General features: G+C 47.4%; 6 protein-coding genes across 6 annotated transcripts; 3 read left to right on the top strand and 3 right to left on the bottom strand.

Moving 5' to 3' along the window:
- Positions 1–1,033: 1,033 nt before the first annotated feature.
- Positions 1,034–2,056, top strand: COCVIDRAFT_29641 (hypothetical protein; the record flags this gene model as incomplete). Its single annotated transcript, XM_014697637.1, has 1 exon — positions 1,034–2,056. One exon carries the CDS (start codon positions 1,034–1,036, stop codon positions 2,054–2,056), a length of 1,023 nt encoding a protein of 340 aa, XP_014553123.1.
- Positions 2,057–3,584: 1,528 nt separating this feature from the next.
- On the top strand, positions 3,585–4,584 carry COCVIDRAFT_108561 (hypothetical protein; the record flags this gene model as incomplete). The annotated part of the gene is made up of 4 exons (XM_014697636.1): positions 3,585–3,854; positions 3,923–4,186; positions 4,238–4,327; positions 4,390–4,584. 4 exons carry the CDS (start codon positions 3,585–3,587, stop codon positions 4,582–4,584), a joined length of 819 nt encoding a protein of 272 aa, XP_014553122.1.
- A 174-nt stretch (positions 4,585–4,758) lies between these two features.
- Positions 4,759–5,895, bottom strand: COCVIDRAFT_40834 (hypothetical protein; the record flags this gene model as incomplete). The annotated part of the gene is made up of 4 exons (XM_014697635.1): positions 4,759–5,099; positions 5,136–5,314; positions 5,538–5,724; positions 5,778–5,895. The coding sequence occupies 4 exons, from the start codon at positions 5,893–5,895 to the stop codon at positions 4,759–4,761; spliced, it is 825 nt and encodes a 274-aa protein (XP_014553121.1).
- Positions 5,896–7,922: 2,027 nt separating this feature from the next.
- Positions 7,923–9,749, top strand: COCVIDRAFT_40833 (hypothetical protein; the record flags this gene model as incomplete). Its single annotated transcript, XM_014697634.1, has 7 exons — positions 7,923–7,946; positions 8,113–8,415; positions 8,481–8,815; positions 8,859–9,012; positions 9,072–9,281; positions 9,350–9,522; positions 9,593–9,749. The coding sequence occupies 7 exons, from the start codon at positions 7,923–7,925 to the stop codon at positions 9,747–9,749; spliced, it is 1,356 nt and encodes a 451-aa protein (XP_014553120.1).
- Positions 9,750–10,309: 560 nt separating this feature from the next.
- On the bottom strand, positions 10,310–12,004 carry COCVIDRAFT_18962 (hypothetical protein; the record flags this gene model as incomplete). The annotated part of the gene is made up of 3 exons (XM_014697606.1): positions 10,310–11,671; positions 11,856–11,929; positions 11,977–12,004. 3 exons carry the CDS (start codon positions 12,002–12,004, stop codon positions 10,310–10,312), a joined length of 1,464 nt encoding a protein of 487 aa, XP_014553092.1.
- A 495-nt stretch (positions 12,005–12,499) lies between these two features.
- Positions 12,500–14,549, bottom strand: COCVIDRAFT_67538 (hypothetical protein; the record flags this gene model as incomplete). The annotated part of the gene is made up of 6 exons (XM_014697633.1): positions 12,500–13,093; positions 13,185–13,226; positions 13,279–13,823; positions 13,883–13,916; positions 13,976–14,117; positions 14,170–14,549. Coding segments are annotated over 6 exons (1,737 nt in total), but the record flags the coding sequence as incomplete, so codon positions are not given.
- Between the last annotated feature and the right edge of the window lie 983 nt (positions 14,550–15,532).

Genomic DNA, 15,532 nt, shown 5'->3' with positions numbered 1-15,532 from the left:
GAAAAACGACTATATAAACCTAACCTCTATGATAGCTTATTAGGTAGATTTTTGATATCCTTTCGTACAAGGCCTATAGGTGTCTATTTGAATCAAGGCTCGTTTGATGTCCCNCGCNCNCCCATATGCCTCTGAGTGACACTNCCGCCGATACTGATCCGAGTAGTCTTGCCTGCGCCGTTACACCTTGCTGCGGTTTAGAATCGCGTTTTGTCTATTCCTAATACAGCGTGATACATGGGTAAAGTAAGTACTAGACATAGCTTTTTTTACTTAGCGCTACGCTAATAAAACGCAGCAAGGGTTGATGCTTGGAAAACGCGCGTTTTACCGAACAGAACAGCGTTTTTGGCTGCGGTTCAAAAACGCTGCCCAAATCGGGCTTAGTAAACCGCAACCGCAAAACGCAAACGCGCAACCGAACAGGCCCTTAGTCAGTTACAAGGAAGACATTGGCTTTACTGTAGATCGATCGGCAGAGAATGCCTGACCACCCTCCGACCGGACGAAACGCGGACCAAATGGCAACGCTACACTTACCTAGTTGACGCCCGATTCGAACTACTCAACTCAAGCCGAACAATCATTTACTGTGCTACGTAACAGAATCGATCTATTATGTGGGCCCGCTTGAAAATGGAAGGTATAGGCTGGAGTAGAGAGTAAGAGCTATACCATACAGAGTGTAGCTCCTATGGTAATTACTGGCATACATCGGTAGGTTTCGTTACCTCGACTTTTCAGGCAGTCAGATCTAGAATAAAATAATCTTCACTAGGGTGATATTGACAAGTTTTATTACTATACAAGCCACTACAAGGGTTACTAAGATCATTTTAAGAGCCGTGTAGCGGGATTAAGGGTGAGAGCAAGGGTAGAAGTAAGGATAAACTAGCATTTCTCTAACTATGATAAATCAGGTATGGTGATCTGAGGAAGAGTCGGACTATCGTTTTAGCGTCTCCACAATTATAGCACAGTATAAGAGTCGTCAGGAGCTGTTCAGAATGAACAGTAAAGCAAAATTTCCACAATGTCGAAGCCAAAGGTTCTTATCGTCGGTTGCGGCGCCGTGGGCTTAAGCCAGGGTTATCACCTCTCCGCCGGTGCAGACATTACCTACCTTGTGAGACCCGGTCGCAAACCAGCATTTCTAGCCCCGAAACAACTCTATGCGTACAAGACGGATACACTACACACTTTCTCATCATACCGTGTTATCGAGTCGGTCGCCGAGGTCAAGGGTGAGACATTTGCTTTCGTTCTCGATACCTTGGACGGCCACACCGCACGCTCAGAGAATGGCGTCACAACGATCCGCTCGGTAGGCAATCTCGTCAACCAGCCACAGAATAAAGAGTGCTTTGTCATCTTCGATGCCGTCGGCTTAGATATAGAAGAACACTACGCCAGCAATCTGCGCTTGCCGAAATCTCGCCTTCTAATGGTGGCAAGCATGCTTGCGCATCAGCCTACGCCCAAGATCTCAGTCCCTGCTGCAGCAAGTAAGGATCTTGTAGCCAAGGCAGATATATTGTATTCTCCTGCGCTGCCCGGTGTAGGCCTTCTGATAGGCAACACACAACCCGCACTCGTCAAGAAAGTCGCTGCGATCTACAACGTCAATGGCGAGCTCGTTATCAGCACGATGCCTGCATTCATCAACGCCTTGTTTCAGTCAATTGCACTCCTTCATCTGGTCATTTGGAATATTGACGGCTTCGGGCCGTTCTCGCACCTCCGTTCCAACACCGAACTCTGGAGCTTACTTCTACGGGCTCAGACCGAGATTCTACGACTTCCACGCTTCGGCTGGACGGGCTGGTTGCTCTCGCTTGTAATGGGGAGCTGGGCCACGGAGAAGGCGATGACACCACCTGTGGAAGGCTCTAAGCCGCTTGTTTATCATGAGTTTAATGCGTTTCATCATGGGGGTAAAGTCTCGAGGCAGGATCTTATGATCATGGAAGAGATACTGGATGAAGGAGAGAAGTCGGGAACGAAGATGGAAGCATTGCGGGAGGTTGTGAGGCGGGTAAGAGCATTGAGGCCATGAAAGCTCGGTCGGCCAGTATGAGATAAAAATGGAGCCAAGCTGAAACAGTCGAGGGAAATTTGTAAGCTTCAATTAGCACCTTTTGCAAGAATATATGTGTATTTCCTTAAAAAGGTAGCTTCAAAATGCTTCAAAGTACCCATGATTGTAATCCATCACGAATTAAGCGCGAACTCGGCATTGTATATAGAATATTGTATCTGAACATGGAGTTATCTTCACTAGCACTTATTTATAGAATAGTAAAGATTCTGGTAACGTATAGATTATACAGGACTTTTACGCGCTATTGATATCCGAAGCTACCTTGAGCAGTTTTCGATGCTCTTTATTATTTTAGTGTCATCACGACCTTCTGAGAGCTATATGCTTAGTGGTTGGTCGTTCTTGCACCGGCCTCAGCTCGTTAGCACCAGCTACGATGCAAATGCAGCTCAGCCGTAGCCACAACCGCCAAGCTGAATAATATATTTAAAGCCTCTATGGGGCCTATTAAAAGTAGATAGAAAAGTAGTTACCTATAAAAGCTCACATGTCCTTCAATTTGAGCCAAGTCCTTCAACCCCCAACCTGGCCACAGCCATCCACATCCTCGACGAGGGCGCTCTGCTGGGTATGAAGCGATGACATAGCAGGATTGGCTGCTCTGGCAGCCCTGGAAAGAGTCTTTTCCGTCGTTGGGCCTCGTGGTGCGCCATACAATTGGCAGTTGATGGGTTGAGGAGTTGCAGAAGCGCCGGCTGTAGTAGTACGTGGGGCTGCACAAGCGAGTCCGCCATGCATGCGCTGAGCTACTTAGCGCCGATGCCAGTTTTAACAAATGTATACTTATCGGCCGAACCAACTCTGCTAGCTTTCAAGGCATTTTAACTCCTTATTCTTAACTGCAAGCTTTGTCTCGTGATCTTAACTACATGTTTACGAGATTGCGAATCCAACGCCTCATCGATCCTCTAAGCGACAATGGCCATTATGGCTGAGATCCCCTCCGTAGCAACCATACTAGAATACCACTGTAAGTAATCCCAAACTATCTATTGCACACGGAAGCTTCTATAATAAATTCTCTGACATCTTTTAGCAGGTTCACCGGGAACCTGGGGATCACGCCGCTTAGATCTATTAGGCCAGAATGTAACCCTACCAGAAGTGTGCTTCATGTGAGATATGAAAAGACAAAACAGCTTGTAATATACGGGACTTCTAAAACTAATGACTGCATGTTTCAGCTTCCTAAAGTCGGACGACTGGTGGCAGAAAAGGTGCTCGGAGGCCAACCGCAAGAAGATACTAGCGGAGTTTCACGCACCGGATATTCTTAGCAGCAAGACTTGCGCCAAGCTCAATGGGTACTGTGGTTCTTCAAGCTCTTTTTCGGGAGATGGGGACAACGCCAAGCTTGATAGGCTCAGTGCGTTCTTTCTACTTGTTCTCTACATCATTCGATAGATTAACTTACCAACTAACACTAATATCGACAGGCGTGTGGTTCAAAATTCTCACCAAGAGAGTTCTGGCGAAGGAGGAAATGCAAGAATCAGAAGATGGAAAGGACTACAAGTGGTACGAGATGAGCTTTTTCATGCGGTGGGAAAGCGCACACACCAGGAGGGTCTTATGCATTGGCGCATCACCACAAATGAGTGCTACGCTTGAGGCCATGGTCAAGGAATCTCCACCGCCGACTTTCGAGTCGCAAGACCCCCTTGCGATGCTTAAACCCCTGTTCGATGAGGTTATCAAGTTGTGTGACGAAAACATATGGGCGGTAACAAGGAAGGTTCGGGATATTGAACTTGTACGCTACTTTCCCCAGTACTATACTTCAATGTAGTCACAACACTACTAACACTCATATTCCACTAGAACAGAAAAAGAAGATGCGAGTTCGATACACTGCGCAACCTAGCACGGCATACAGGACACGTCATAGAAGTCGAACAGGTAGCCATCGAGACGATGGAGCAGCTGCTCAATCTGCAGGAGAGCAACTTCAAGCATCTCAACAAACTCACAAAGACATACACGGTACAAGCGAGCGAATACCTGGCGTTCCAGTTGCAGGCAATGAAGAGCCTGAGATGGCGCGCGCAGTCCACGCATGACCGACTGGAAGAGGAGATAAATCTGGTAACCTGGACAATTCATATCGTGTATTCAGAGCTGACCCAGTCTCCGTAGGCCTACAACATGCTTGCAAGTTCAGATAATGCAGTCATGAAATCGATTACCCTTCTCACGATGATATTCCTACCAGCGACTTTCATATCCGTAAGCAACGCGGAAAAGGTGTGGACTAAGTCACCCAAGGCACTTACTTACTCATGCTTTAGGCGCTTTTCAGCACAACATTCTTCTCATTCGAAGAGAACGGATGGCAGTTTTCCCCCAAGTTCTGGATCTACTGGGTCGTTGTTATTCCTTTGACCATCACTGTAGTGTTGGGCTGGTGGAGGTGGATTGGTGGATCATATGAGGGTCTCCGGGGGCGGTTCCTGCACACCAAGGATCCTAAAAGTCCTCTTTAGTGATGGTCGATGCATCATTTTATTGCAGGGAATGTTTTATAGGTCTTCCGAATTAGTTGAAATGTTGAAATATGAGATGAATAATCACGCCCATTTCCCCCTCAACTACACTGATCGACAATTCCTGTTGACACCGAAAAGAGCACCGCTAAACCCCCCTTTCCAAAATTAACCTCATTTGCTGTCTAGCACTGAATCAGATACCATGGTTACAACTTCTGCCGAGCTTGTACTGTGTTGTTCTTCTGGCACGTCAGGCGACCACCTGTGTGCATCACCCAACCGATCTGCTGTGAGACCCGCCGAACCCGGGTTACGCATGCCGGACTCGAGTTGTTTTTGATAGCTTACTTGTCTCAACCTTTGGGCCTCTCTCGGCGTAAGGTGTAGATAAATCTCAACACCAATAGCATGCAGCGCAAGAGAGAGCCATAGTGCCATGCCAAATCCTGCATTAAATGCTGCGCCCGTATTCGCTGCGTCTCCTACCCCAAAGGTCGCTGCCACGGCTGATACTGCATCGGGATCCGTACCATCAACTTAAGCAGCACATGCTGGATACGAATTCGCAAGATCAATGTCAGGGGTGATGGTTGCGGCGATCCTTGCGCATGTCCAGACGACGTAGTATCCTTGCTTTGCAGTTACTCGAGCCGAAATGATGAGAATAATGGGGAGAGTGACAATGGCACCCGCGTAGAACCATCCCCTAAGCATCCATGCCCCGATGCTGTTCGATTTGCAAACGCTTTACGTTGATATAGCTGATAATGAAGCAGGCCAGCGTACTTAGGCCTAGAACGCCGAGAGCGCTCTGCACTTCTAGGCCGCCGCCGAACGCGTATCGCATTATCATGAACGCTCCTGCAAGGCTGACCAGGAACAGGAGAAGTGCAGCATATCAGCCAATGCGATGTACGATTATCCAGCGGTGACGAATAAATAGTGTAAACTGTGCAACAGCAATCAAACTAGCAGGAAGAATACCCCCCAGATGAAGTAAGATGCCGACCTTGTATTGTGTGAAGTTGAGGTAGTAATAGCATTCTCCTGGGGCTGCGCTGTTTCCACTCTCGCTCGATCCGTCGGCCGGGCAGAAGTTGTGCGAAAAGTTAAGGTAGGAAAAACGTGCTAGGACGACTGAGGCAAAGGAATTAGCTTGGGAGAGGCGGCTCGAAGACGGAAAACCTTACAGTCAGTAAGTGCTCCACCGAAGATTATGTACAACCAAAAGTTGTAGACTTTGATAAAGCCAAGTGGGTTCACGACTCTTCGGGCGAAAGCGCTAGTTGAAGGTGGCTGGGCGATCATGATGCTTTCTTGATGGGTAAATAAGATGGATATATTTTATTTGTTCTTTTAGGTTGAAGAGGTGTTCAGTAGTGATTATCGTATGCTGTAACATGATGTTTCCTTGCCAAAGCTGCCACATCTTTATACAACTCTCGACTGTTCTATCCTATGCCTTGTTGAGATGATTTTGCGCTTATGGCCAAAACTTCTGATTGTAACATTGAGGGTTTCCAACACAGCTTTGGGGCGGTGGACCAGTAGACAACAGAAGTGCGATTCGTGTGATAGCACTAAAACTCGATCATAGAGCCAAAATTGATCGTAGCACTCAGAAGAAGCAGTGCAGTGCAATGCAATGCTGCCAAGCAGGGAGATGGTTGAACTGCGCTCTTAGTGATGTACTTGACGTACACATGGACAGACATTGATATAGTGCGATATAGTACGATATAATGTAAGTAGCGCTACAAATAGATACGCCGATACTACTCAGGTGATAACACATCTACTAGGCCAACGCGGCGTAAGTCGCAGAGCTATGTAGGAAGATAATGTTACAAGTAACAAGAAAGATTCTCTCCTTAACAAGTGACGAGATAGCTGAAGGCCTATGGACGTCCACGTCAGAAGGTAATAATCACCGCGGGGCGAGGATCACGTAATTAATATTACGCTAAGATAACTATTAGGCGCTAGCATATAATAGCAGCAATCCTCTAATAGCAGCTATTAGAGACATTAGGCTAAGAGGAAGAAAGTCGTGATAGTAGTGATAGTAGGACATGAAGCAATAAGGATATAAGGATAGATAGATTTCATTATTTACTCTCGTTGTAGCTAATTTAAATAACACTTTCTTACTAGTTACTTTACTTTACAAGATTGTTATATATTAGTCTATAGTAATATAGATTAGTGTTTATTAAAACACTAGTTATATCTATAACTCTTCTCTACTACGAATCGCTAGACAACTCTCACGGAGCTAGTTTCTATTCCTACTCGCCCTCACCCGGACCGAGCCAGAGAAGTGTTAGCATCCAACCCCGTGTAACAGATAAGGGAAGCTTGAGGGATATGTATTGTTTTTTGTTATATGTTTCGTTACCTCTATTAAAAATTTGCGGCAGCGAGGGTTTGAATAACGAAGTAGACTATAGATAGCAGCAAGCGAGTGAAGTATCTGGAATTAAATGGAGGAGTAAGAAATAGTCTAAAAGGCTTTGTATAGTAAAGCTAAGATAACTCCTAGCGAGACTAATTAACGCGTAATATAACGGAGTAGGCTATATCACCCTTTGGGAAAATAGGGTCGCTATGACGCTTTAGTTGCAGCCGGCGCTGCTTCTAAGGCTCTGGCTAGTCGTCAGACATCTTCAGCGGCCTTTTGCGTGTAATTTGATGCTCTGATTCCAAGAATTGAGATACTCGCTGTTGTCGTGTTTTCTTTCGGAGGAATAAAGCACTTTGTGTCGAAACGCCGGAATGATTTAGCAAACCAAGCCTAGGTATACCTGTGTCTGAAAACTCTCCGTCAGATATCGTTGTGAAAGCGAGAAGTCAGACTGAATAATGCAAAGTTGTGCACCCCGCTCGCTAGTGCTTATTTATGATACATAACCGTGATCGGCGCGAGCCTTGAGTGGTTGCTAGTTCTCTAAACTTCTGCCTGCCAGGGTGGGCAAGGAATTTGAAAGGCACCCCCGCAGTACCCGCCCGTCTCGTCCTAGTTTATGTATTGTGGCACGATACGTGATGGAGCTCAAAAGATCAGAGGGGCGACCCGCGATCGAGTAGATAGAAATAAGCTGATGTTTAATCGCTGCAAAGGATTGATTGGAGAAGGTGTCTTTCTCCGTACGAAAGAAAATCGCAATATATGTCGTAAGGTAGTCGCGTGATAATACACCACAGTATGGATATTCTTTTCAGCCGAAAGTGGAGTTGAGGGCCTATCTCCATCCAACCGAACGGTGCGTTCGGAGGGTTCATCGCCGTCGACAACTGAACGTCCGAAACCATAGAGATTACGCACAAAGTACATAATGCGCCGGGTGTACCCATATCGGGTAGTTTTGCGATCACACTATCTATGAATTGGGCTTTTTAATTCATTCTAGTACTTGGATACTCACCGGGATAATCAATCACTCTGTAGCCATAGCAATCTTTGTGCCCACCTCATTAATAAGTCTTTTCGTCGTAACCTCATTAATATGAAGCTCACCTGCCAAGGCTTTATACATCATTTACAAAGTATTCTACAATCTCTTCTTGCATCCATTGCAGCTATATCCCGGCCCACTGCTGGCTCGTTCCACGAATCTTGTATATAACAAGCACATCGCAGCTGGAGACGTACACATATGGATCAGACAACTCCACGAGAAATATGGACCATTTGTACGCATTGCGCCAGATGAAATCACATGCGTCGATGCTCAGGCATGGAAAGACGTCTACGGATTTAAAAGAGAAATGGTCAAAGAGGAAAGATTTTACGGCAAAGATACTATGAACCCAAATGCACCAGGAATTGTACGGGCAAACGACGATCAGCACACAAAGATCCGCAAGGTTTTAGTCATGCGTTTAGTGATAAGGCGTTGCATCAACAACAACTGATGATCAAGACGTACGCAGACATGCTTTGTAGCAAGCTCAGTGTACTGTCAGCCAAGGGTGAGAAGGTTGACATGGTCAAATGGTTGAACTACACGACTTTCAACATCATGGCCGACATGACATTTGGCGAGTCTATGGAATTGCTAGATGGCTCTCCAAACAGCAACTGGGTCGACATGCTGTTTGAATTGCTGCAGTTTGTAGCCTATAGGCGTGTGATAGCCCATTGGCCAAGCCTCGCGGTCATCGGCCAAGCTCTAGTAGTAAGGCTAAAACATGCTCACATGTTATTTCTGTGTAAATTAACCGGCTCGTCCTGCCAATTAGATGCGTCAACATCTCAAAGAACGAATCAGTAAGCACCAACAATTCACTAATGAGCGCATCTACAAGCGTCTAGCGCGCAAGGCTGAAAAGCCCGATATGTGGTCCTTTGTCGAGGACAAGGTTGGCAAAAAGGAAGATGCTCTTCACAAGAACGAGATTGCCTCTACCGCTGCAAATTTCATGGTTGCCGGTACAGAAACTACCGCGACCACACTCGCTGGTTTACTCTACCTTTTTCCAAGAACCCTGACAAGAAGAAGCGCCTTCAGGATGAGGTGTGCAACAACTTCTCATCGACTGAGGAAATGACCCTGCAGAAACTCGCGCGCTTGCCGTATCTCAATGCATGCATTGAAGAGGGACTGCGGTATTATCCACCAGTCGGCAACGGCCTTCCGAGGCTAGCCGTCGTGGACAGTGTCCAAGTCTCTGGTCGATATCTTCCAAAGGGCGTAAGTAGAATGTTTTTTAGGACTTTGCAAAAGTGAATTCTTAACCATTGCCGTTTTTTTGTACTTAGGCCATCGTGACTATACCCCAATGGGCTGCATACCGCAACTCGGTCAATTTTCACCGCGCAGACGAGTTTCTGCCCGAGCGCTGGATGCCAGAGGGCCAGGCTGAGTTTGGCAGCGACCGCAAGGATGTGCTTCAGCCCTTTTCATATGGACCACGGAATTGCCTTGGCAAGAAGTATGTATCTCCCCTTTTCGCTTTTGCAGAGAACATGTCTAGATAGATGTGTACTAATGTTGTCCAACAGCTTTGCTTACCATGAAATACGCGTCTTGCTTACTGTGATGTTGTTTTACTTTGATTTTGAGCTTTGCTCCGAATCCAACGGGTGGGTCGATCAAAAGATTTTTACTTTGTGGATTAAGCCTCCGCTATGGATGAAGCTAAAATCCCGTGCAATATAACAATCTCCTGGATTGATTAGCGTATTAATACGCTAGACAAAGATGGTGTAATGTAAACAATACCACAAGAGTAATTATAAGTAAACTTAAAGAGCTTCCTAGAAACCGTAATCAAGAGTTTTGGCATTGACAGCAAGACAGCCGCACTTTTGTAGATACCTTCTGGAGTCGTCTTAATAGTTCCTATCCTCACATCAACACAGCTGGCTGGGGAGTACAATCAGCGAGGCGTCCAAATCCATCGCACTCGTCCTGGCCGGTGGTGGTGCTGTGCGGTGACATATGTGTGTTCATTGTCCTCTGGCAGACCTGCTACGTCTTGGCGAACAAGCCGCCGCGGAAAGTTAGAAGAGAGCAACACGGACATTACAGAGAACGAAGCCGGGTTCGTGGACAAGACCGATGATCAAAAAAAAAGCATTCCAGTATCAATTGTAGATGTATACGAAAACTTCGATTTCAACTAGCGGGAGCAGCCTCAAGGATATTACCATAGCCCCCAACAGCGCGCTGATCGCCTATTGCCAGGTTCAGAAAGTATGAGTAGCTTGGGTTACTCATTATTGTACGTCGCCCGATTGGTTGAGGATATCAAAACCTTCAGAGTCGTTGTTACCCGCATTGTTGTTGTTGACCTCATTATTGTTCAGAACATTTCTACTGTTCGGATTATGAGCGTTGTTGTTGTTGTTGTTGTTGTTGTTGTTGTTGTTGTTGTTGTTGTTGTTGTTGTTGTTGTTGTTGTTGTTGTTGATTCTGGAGGTGTTGTATTCATCATCCGTAACTTCTTTGGTTCCTTGAAGTTCAGGCGGGGCAGGTTCTTCGGTTACTTGTTTACCATACGGCTCGGCATCTCCTGGCTTCTCAAGATGCCAGAGATGCCATTGTACGTCGGGTGGCGTTTTCTCGTCGCTTCCTCTATCGAGCTGAAAACTGCATGCCAGCAGGCCCAGCTCGCCTCTGGTAGTGTCGAGGCGTCGAGTATCAGCTAATATCATAACTTCGCTAAAACTATTCTCGCGTGGCACGGGCTTGAACTGGTAAAGAGGGTAACTGTCTCGATCAAAGGATTGTTGTCCTCCATTTCTATCCATGTCGCTCACAATCACACCATATCGCGGCGCTGCATAGTCGTAGCGGGTTTGATTGCCCGAGCGGATTGTCTTGGAGAATGTGAACATGAATATGGCTTTTCCAGAAGGATCCGGTCTTCCAGAATAACCCAGTTGAATACTGGTCGCATTAGCCATGGATGATTGATGCGACGCGAGGTATGAAGGGATTTCCCTGAGATTTCTCCTCGTAACCTTGAAATCACCAATGAAACAACCAGGCGGGTCGATCTTTTTTCTCTGGAAGTTTTCCTCTGAAGTATTCAACGTCACTTTGCCGCAAGTAACATAACACCATTGTTTACCCTGTACACCAACCAAATTTGGGGGGAGTGTGTGAATGGGATGAGGAGGATATGGATTAATGGCAAGGGAAGCGTGATCAAGGTAGGCGGGTGGGCGTTCTGGCACAGCAGGATTCTGCGGTTGTCCACCCCTATTGTTATTGTTCTGGGTGTTTGAATTCGTCGGTGGGGCTTGTGGCACACGTGGGATAGCAGGAATCCACTGTTGTCCACCCCTATTGTTGTTGTTCTTGGTGTTTGGACTCGCCGATGGGACTCGTGGGCCTGGTGGGACAGCAGGAATCTGCGGTTGCCCACCCCTATTGCCGATCATAGGTAGTTGGGGTCGATCTGGCAGCTTCTGACCCCTTCCAATTGGAATTTGACCGCCTCCTCTCTGCATAGTGAATAGATGATACTGGGATGAGTCCTCTAGATGCTGCTCAGTCAAAATGTTGGCAAGAAATGGTGGACAAGTGGTGGAGGACTGAGTGTTGTTCGGGGTGGAGGGGCAGAATATAGCGTGCTGTTGGATGAAGCAGAGTTGGAGTAGATACTTAGCTACTACCAAGCAAGCGACCAATCGTGCGTGTGACAATCAGCCAGCCACATTGAGCACTTTCAGTAAGACCCCGCTTTCGCATACACGAGGTATGCTATTGAAAGAAGAAGATTAGTAGAAGATGGCAACCACTAAGTAAACGACTCACAGGCCGTGGTACAATCAGCCAGCCGCATTGAGCACTTTCAGTAAGACCCCGCTCACACGCATACACGAGGTATGCTGTTAGAGAGTTTAAGAAGATAGCTACTATCAGGCGGGCAACTCACCAGCCGTGGGAGAATCAGTCAGCCACATTGGACGCCTTCAATAAAATCTAGATCATATGTGCACGAATGCAGAGCTACGTCGTGCCATGTCGCCTTTCTCCGAGCTGACCACGGCCTAAGCCAGAGTGGTGACGTATACAAGAGGGCCAAGAGTTCACCAAGCATTGGCGTCGTTTTATGCTATAGCTACCAGTCTAAGCCTCAGATTTTGGCCATGAGACAGTCACGAACAATCGAGCTTCGTTTTATAGCTGGCGTTTAAACACTTTTTGTGCACAAGCACTTTTTAAAACGATCATCACCTGAGATTGCACGTCTACGATCATGCTTGCATCAGACCATCTACGCAGTTGCAAGTAGTTTAATGATATCGAGTCTACTGTAAGCGCTGGTGAATAGTTCCTAGTTCACATCATATACACATCGAAATCGAACCCAAGCCAAAATCTCCAATGTCTGCACGCACCCTTAAGGGAGGCCCGTTTTCTCTGGGAAATGTGATAGTTATTGCCTTCTTGTCGACCTCTTGCGAAACTCCAGCCAGCATGTAATCATTCGAGTCTCCCAAGCCTCGTTGCTCGACAGTGTCGATTCGGAATTGCAAATCTTGCAAGTGATACTGAAACGGGCCCTGTCGAGTATTCAAAACCTCGGCTGCAACGTCTATTGTGGACTGCGCAGACATGAGCATAGCAGTCGGTGTGTTTTTGGGCTCAAATCGTGGCCAGGGCACCTTGAGATAGAGTCTTGTGGATTGAAGCTCCGGCGGACATTGATTGCGTCGACGTCCAAAAACGTCGTCTTGATAATCACGAAAGCCAGTGGTTTGATCGGAAAATTGCCAGCAGAGACGTACGCTATCGCCGCCCTTGATTGGTTCACCTGGTGTGCCACCGCTGGTCTTTTCGATTCGCCAATATTGATACTCATCTCGATCGGACATTCCAGGAATGAAGGTTCCTTGAGCATTTCGGAATACAACCATATGACTTGCTGGTGGTACTACTGGTTCTGCTGGTGCTGAATCTTTGGCTATGCTGTCGGATTGGGTTGGCGGTATGTAGCCCGGGTCCTGGAAAGGTACAGTGCGAAGAATCACGCGAGATCTGTGCTTTAGCTCGTATGGCATGCCAGTGTTGAACTGAAAACACTGAATTAGTCCCGATTGCACTTGCTTGCGAATGATTGCACGTGGTGTATATACTCACTTCGTCTCCGAAGGGAGCCACCAGGCTCCATTGCGTTGCTGCCTACCAATGCGTCAACCAGAGTAGCCAAGTGGAAGCGTGGATCTTGACTTACGAACTCTGCATTATAGATCGATCCAAAAGGCGCAGTGCCCACTTGGAAGTTCTGAAAGCCATGCAGACAAGGTGCACGGAAAGTGGTAGGGTGAAATATGACAATATCTGTCGTGTAGTCTACACGAGCCCAGAGGCTTTCTTCAGTCTTCTGGGTGATTCCATTGAGTCTCGGTGTGGTCGAAGACTTTGTGTCGAAACCTAGGTAGAACAAGGCATCTCCTGGGTTTTCCACTGAAAGGCTGTTCGTGGGAGTCTGCACCTTGAATCTCACGTTTACAGCCATTGACGAGTCTAGACGTACGTACTTGTTCAATGCCGGCAGTGCCTGTACGAACCAGCTCTGGGCGCTTTCGTACCCAGGCATTTCGCTGACCATGTCTATCATAGTGGAAAGGCGTTCTCGATTGATCACTCGCCACAGGTATGGTGACGCTGCTGTTGGAGCCCAGGCGGCGGGATTGTTGGCCAAGATTGTGTCGCCACCGACGGCTTCAAAGACATTGGTTTCCTGAGTGTTTGACTTTTCGGTTGATTTATCATTCGCTACAGCAAATCAGTCATTTGGCTACCAGATTTTGTAACGATCATAGTTAGGTTCATACTCTTGACTTTCTCTTCATCGTGCTTTGCAGAAACCTAATCCCAACAACAAGTCAGCAGATGAATGGTTAGCGGAAGTCTGGGGAGATGCATACACCGCCATAGGGGGTCTGGACACTAGCGCCCACAGAAGCCTTCATCTGTTCCTTGTGCTGTTCTATGTCGGTATCTTTGTCCGTTTTGATTCGTTTGGTAGACAAAAGTCGTGCTCCTAGCGTTAGCTCTTGGCAGAATAATCTAGGCATTCAATCAGCGGAGTTTAAACCGCAAAGTGGATGTTGCAACTTACTGGCCGTATTGATCGTGAATAGCACGGACTGCGTCGATGCTCTTCTGATTTTTGGCCTTGTCGAGCAGCGTGACAAATTCTGGCGAAGGTTCGAGATCTTCCGCTCTCAAGAAGATATCGCATCGCGGATACAGGTATCGGGCAACAAGGGTTTGTGTAATGCTGGCCTTGCTTTCAGAGCTTTTTTTCTCGTTACTGGTAGCATATCCAGCACTTAAACCGACCGTAACGCCATACGCACCGCCCGCTGCGGCCAGCTCCGTTGACTGACTACTGAAATCGGATTTGGCTAGCGATATCGCGAGGCTGTCCTGACAGGCAGTAATTTCAATGCGAGAATCGTCATTGACTCGGAAGTTAGGTATGCCTCTAAGAGGTTTTGATTCGACAGGCGCCGCAATGATCGCCCGTTGCACTCCCTCTGGTACATCAGACTTTTGCTGCTGCAGCTCGTCGAATCGTTTCCTATCCGCTTCCGTGTGCTCAAAAAGCGACTTCTCAAAGTCGGCATTCTGAGCTTCAGCGAGTTTCTGCGCAGCCTCATCAATGACGAAAGTAGGTATCTGCGCTACGGGCTCTGCGTCAACCTTACATCGCAGTCTAAAAGCTGCTCGGGGTGCGCGAGCAATCTGACCAGTGCGTCGATCTATTTTCCAGCCATAGAAGACGGCACAGTTTCGGAGTATAATACCCCATTGCTCTTCGGTGAGAGTTCCAGCCGTGATCACGTTCTTCTCGCCGGCGTTCATCTGGCTGGCATTATTGACGTTATTGTAAGGGTCCACGTAATTATTGCCAGCGGCGTTTGCCTTGTCGGCAGCAATAAGACTAATGGGTGTCGCCACAGTCGGGTTTGCCGCGACATTTGGCAAGTTGGTCGTGTCGGAGCCTGTGGGACCACTAAAGCCAAAGCCAGAGCCAGCGCCAGAGCCAGAATCTCCTGTGGCGCCGAGAGGCCCAGAACCAGGCATTATCCTGTTCGATGCTGGGCCAGTTGCATTTGAGAAATCCATTCCCGCAGTTGCGACTCTTGCAGGAGATCGATAGTAAATCGCGAGCTTTGGCACCCGTGCTTTGATTTGTTTCACCGGAGCTTCCTTTTCGAGCTCGACTTCCCCATCTTTGTTCGACGCCTTACCAACTGTTCCATCATGCTGTTCAGTGTCGCCCGGCTTCGCTTTGTTGGGCTTCTCTGCATCTCCTAATGCCTTTTCTACTTGTTCTTTGGCAGCGGCATCAGCACCAGGCTTCGGCTCCTCTTTGGGCTCCGAGGTCGCTGTCTTCTGTGCATGCTTATTTTCACTCAGAGGCTCAACTTCATCGTGCTCATCGAGTGCGATATATTCATCAAGACTGATGGTCT

Source organism: Bipolaris victoriae, assembly GCF_000527765.1.
Source record: "Bipolaris victoriae FI3 unplaced genomic scaffold scaffold_94, whole genome shotgun sequence".
Taxonomy (NCBI): domain Eukaryota; kingdom Fungi; phylum Ascomycota; class Dothideomycetes; order Pleosporales; family Pleosporaceae; genus Bipolaris; species Bipolaris victoriae.
The sequence above is the reverse complement of the archived record's forward strand: the minus strand, read 5'-3'. Positions and strand labels throughout refer to the sequence as shown.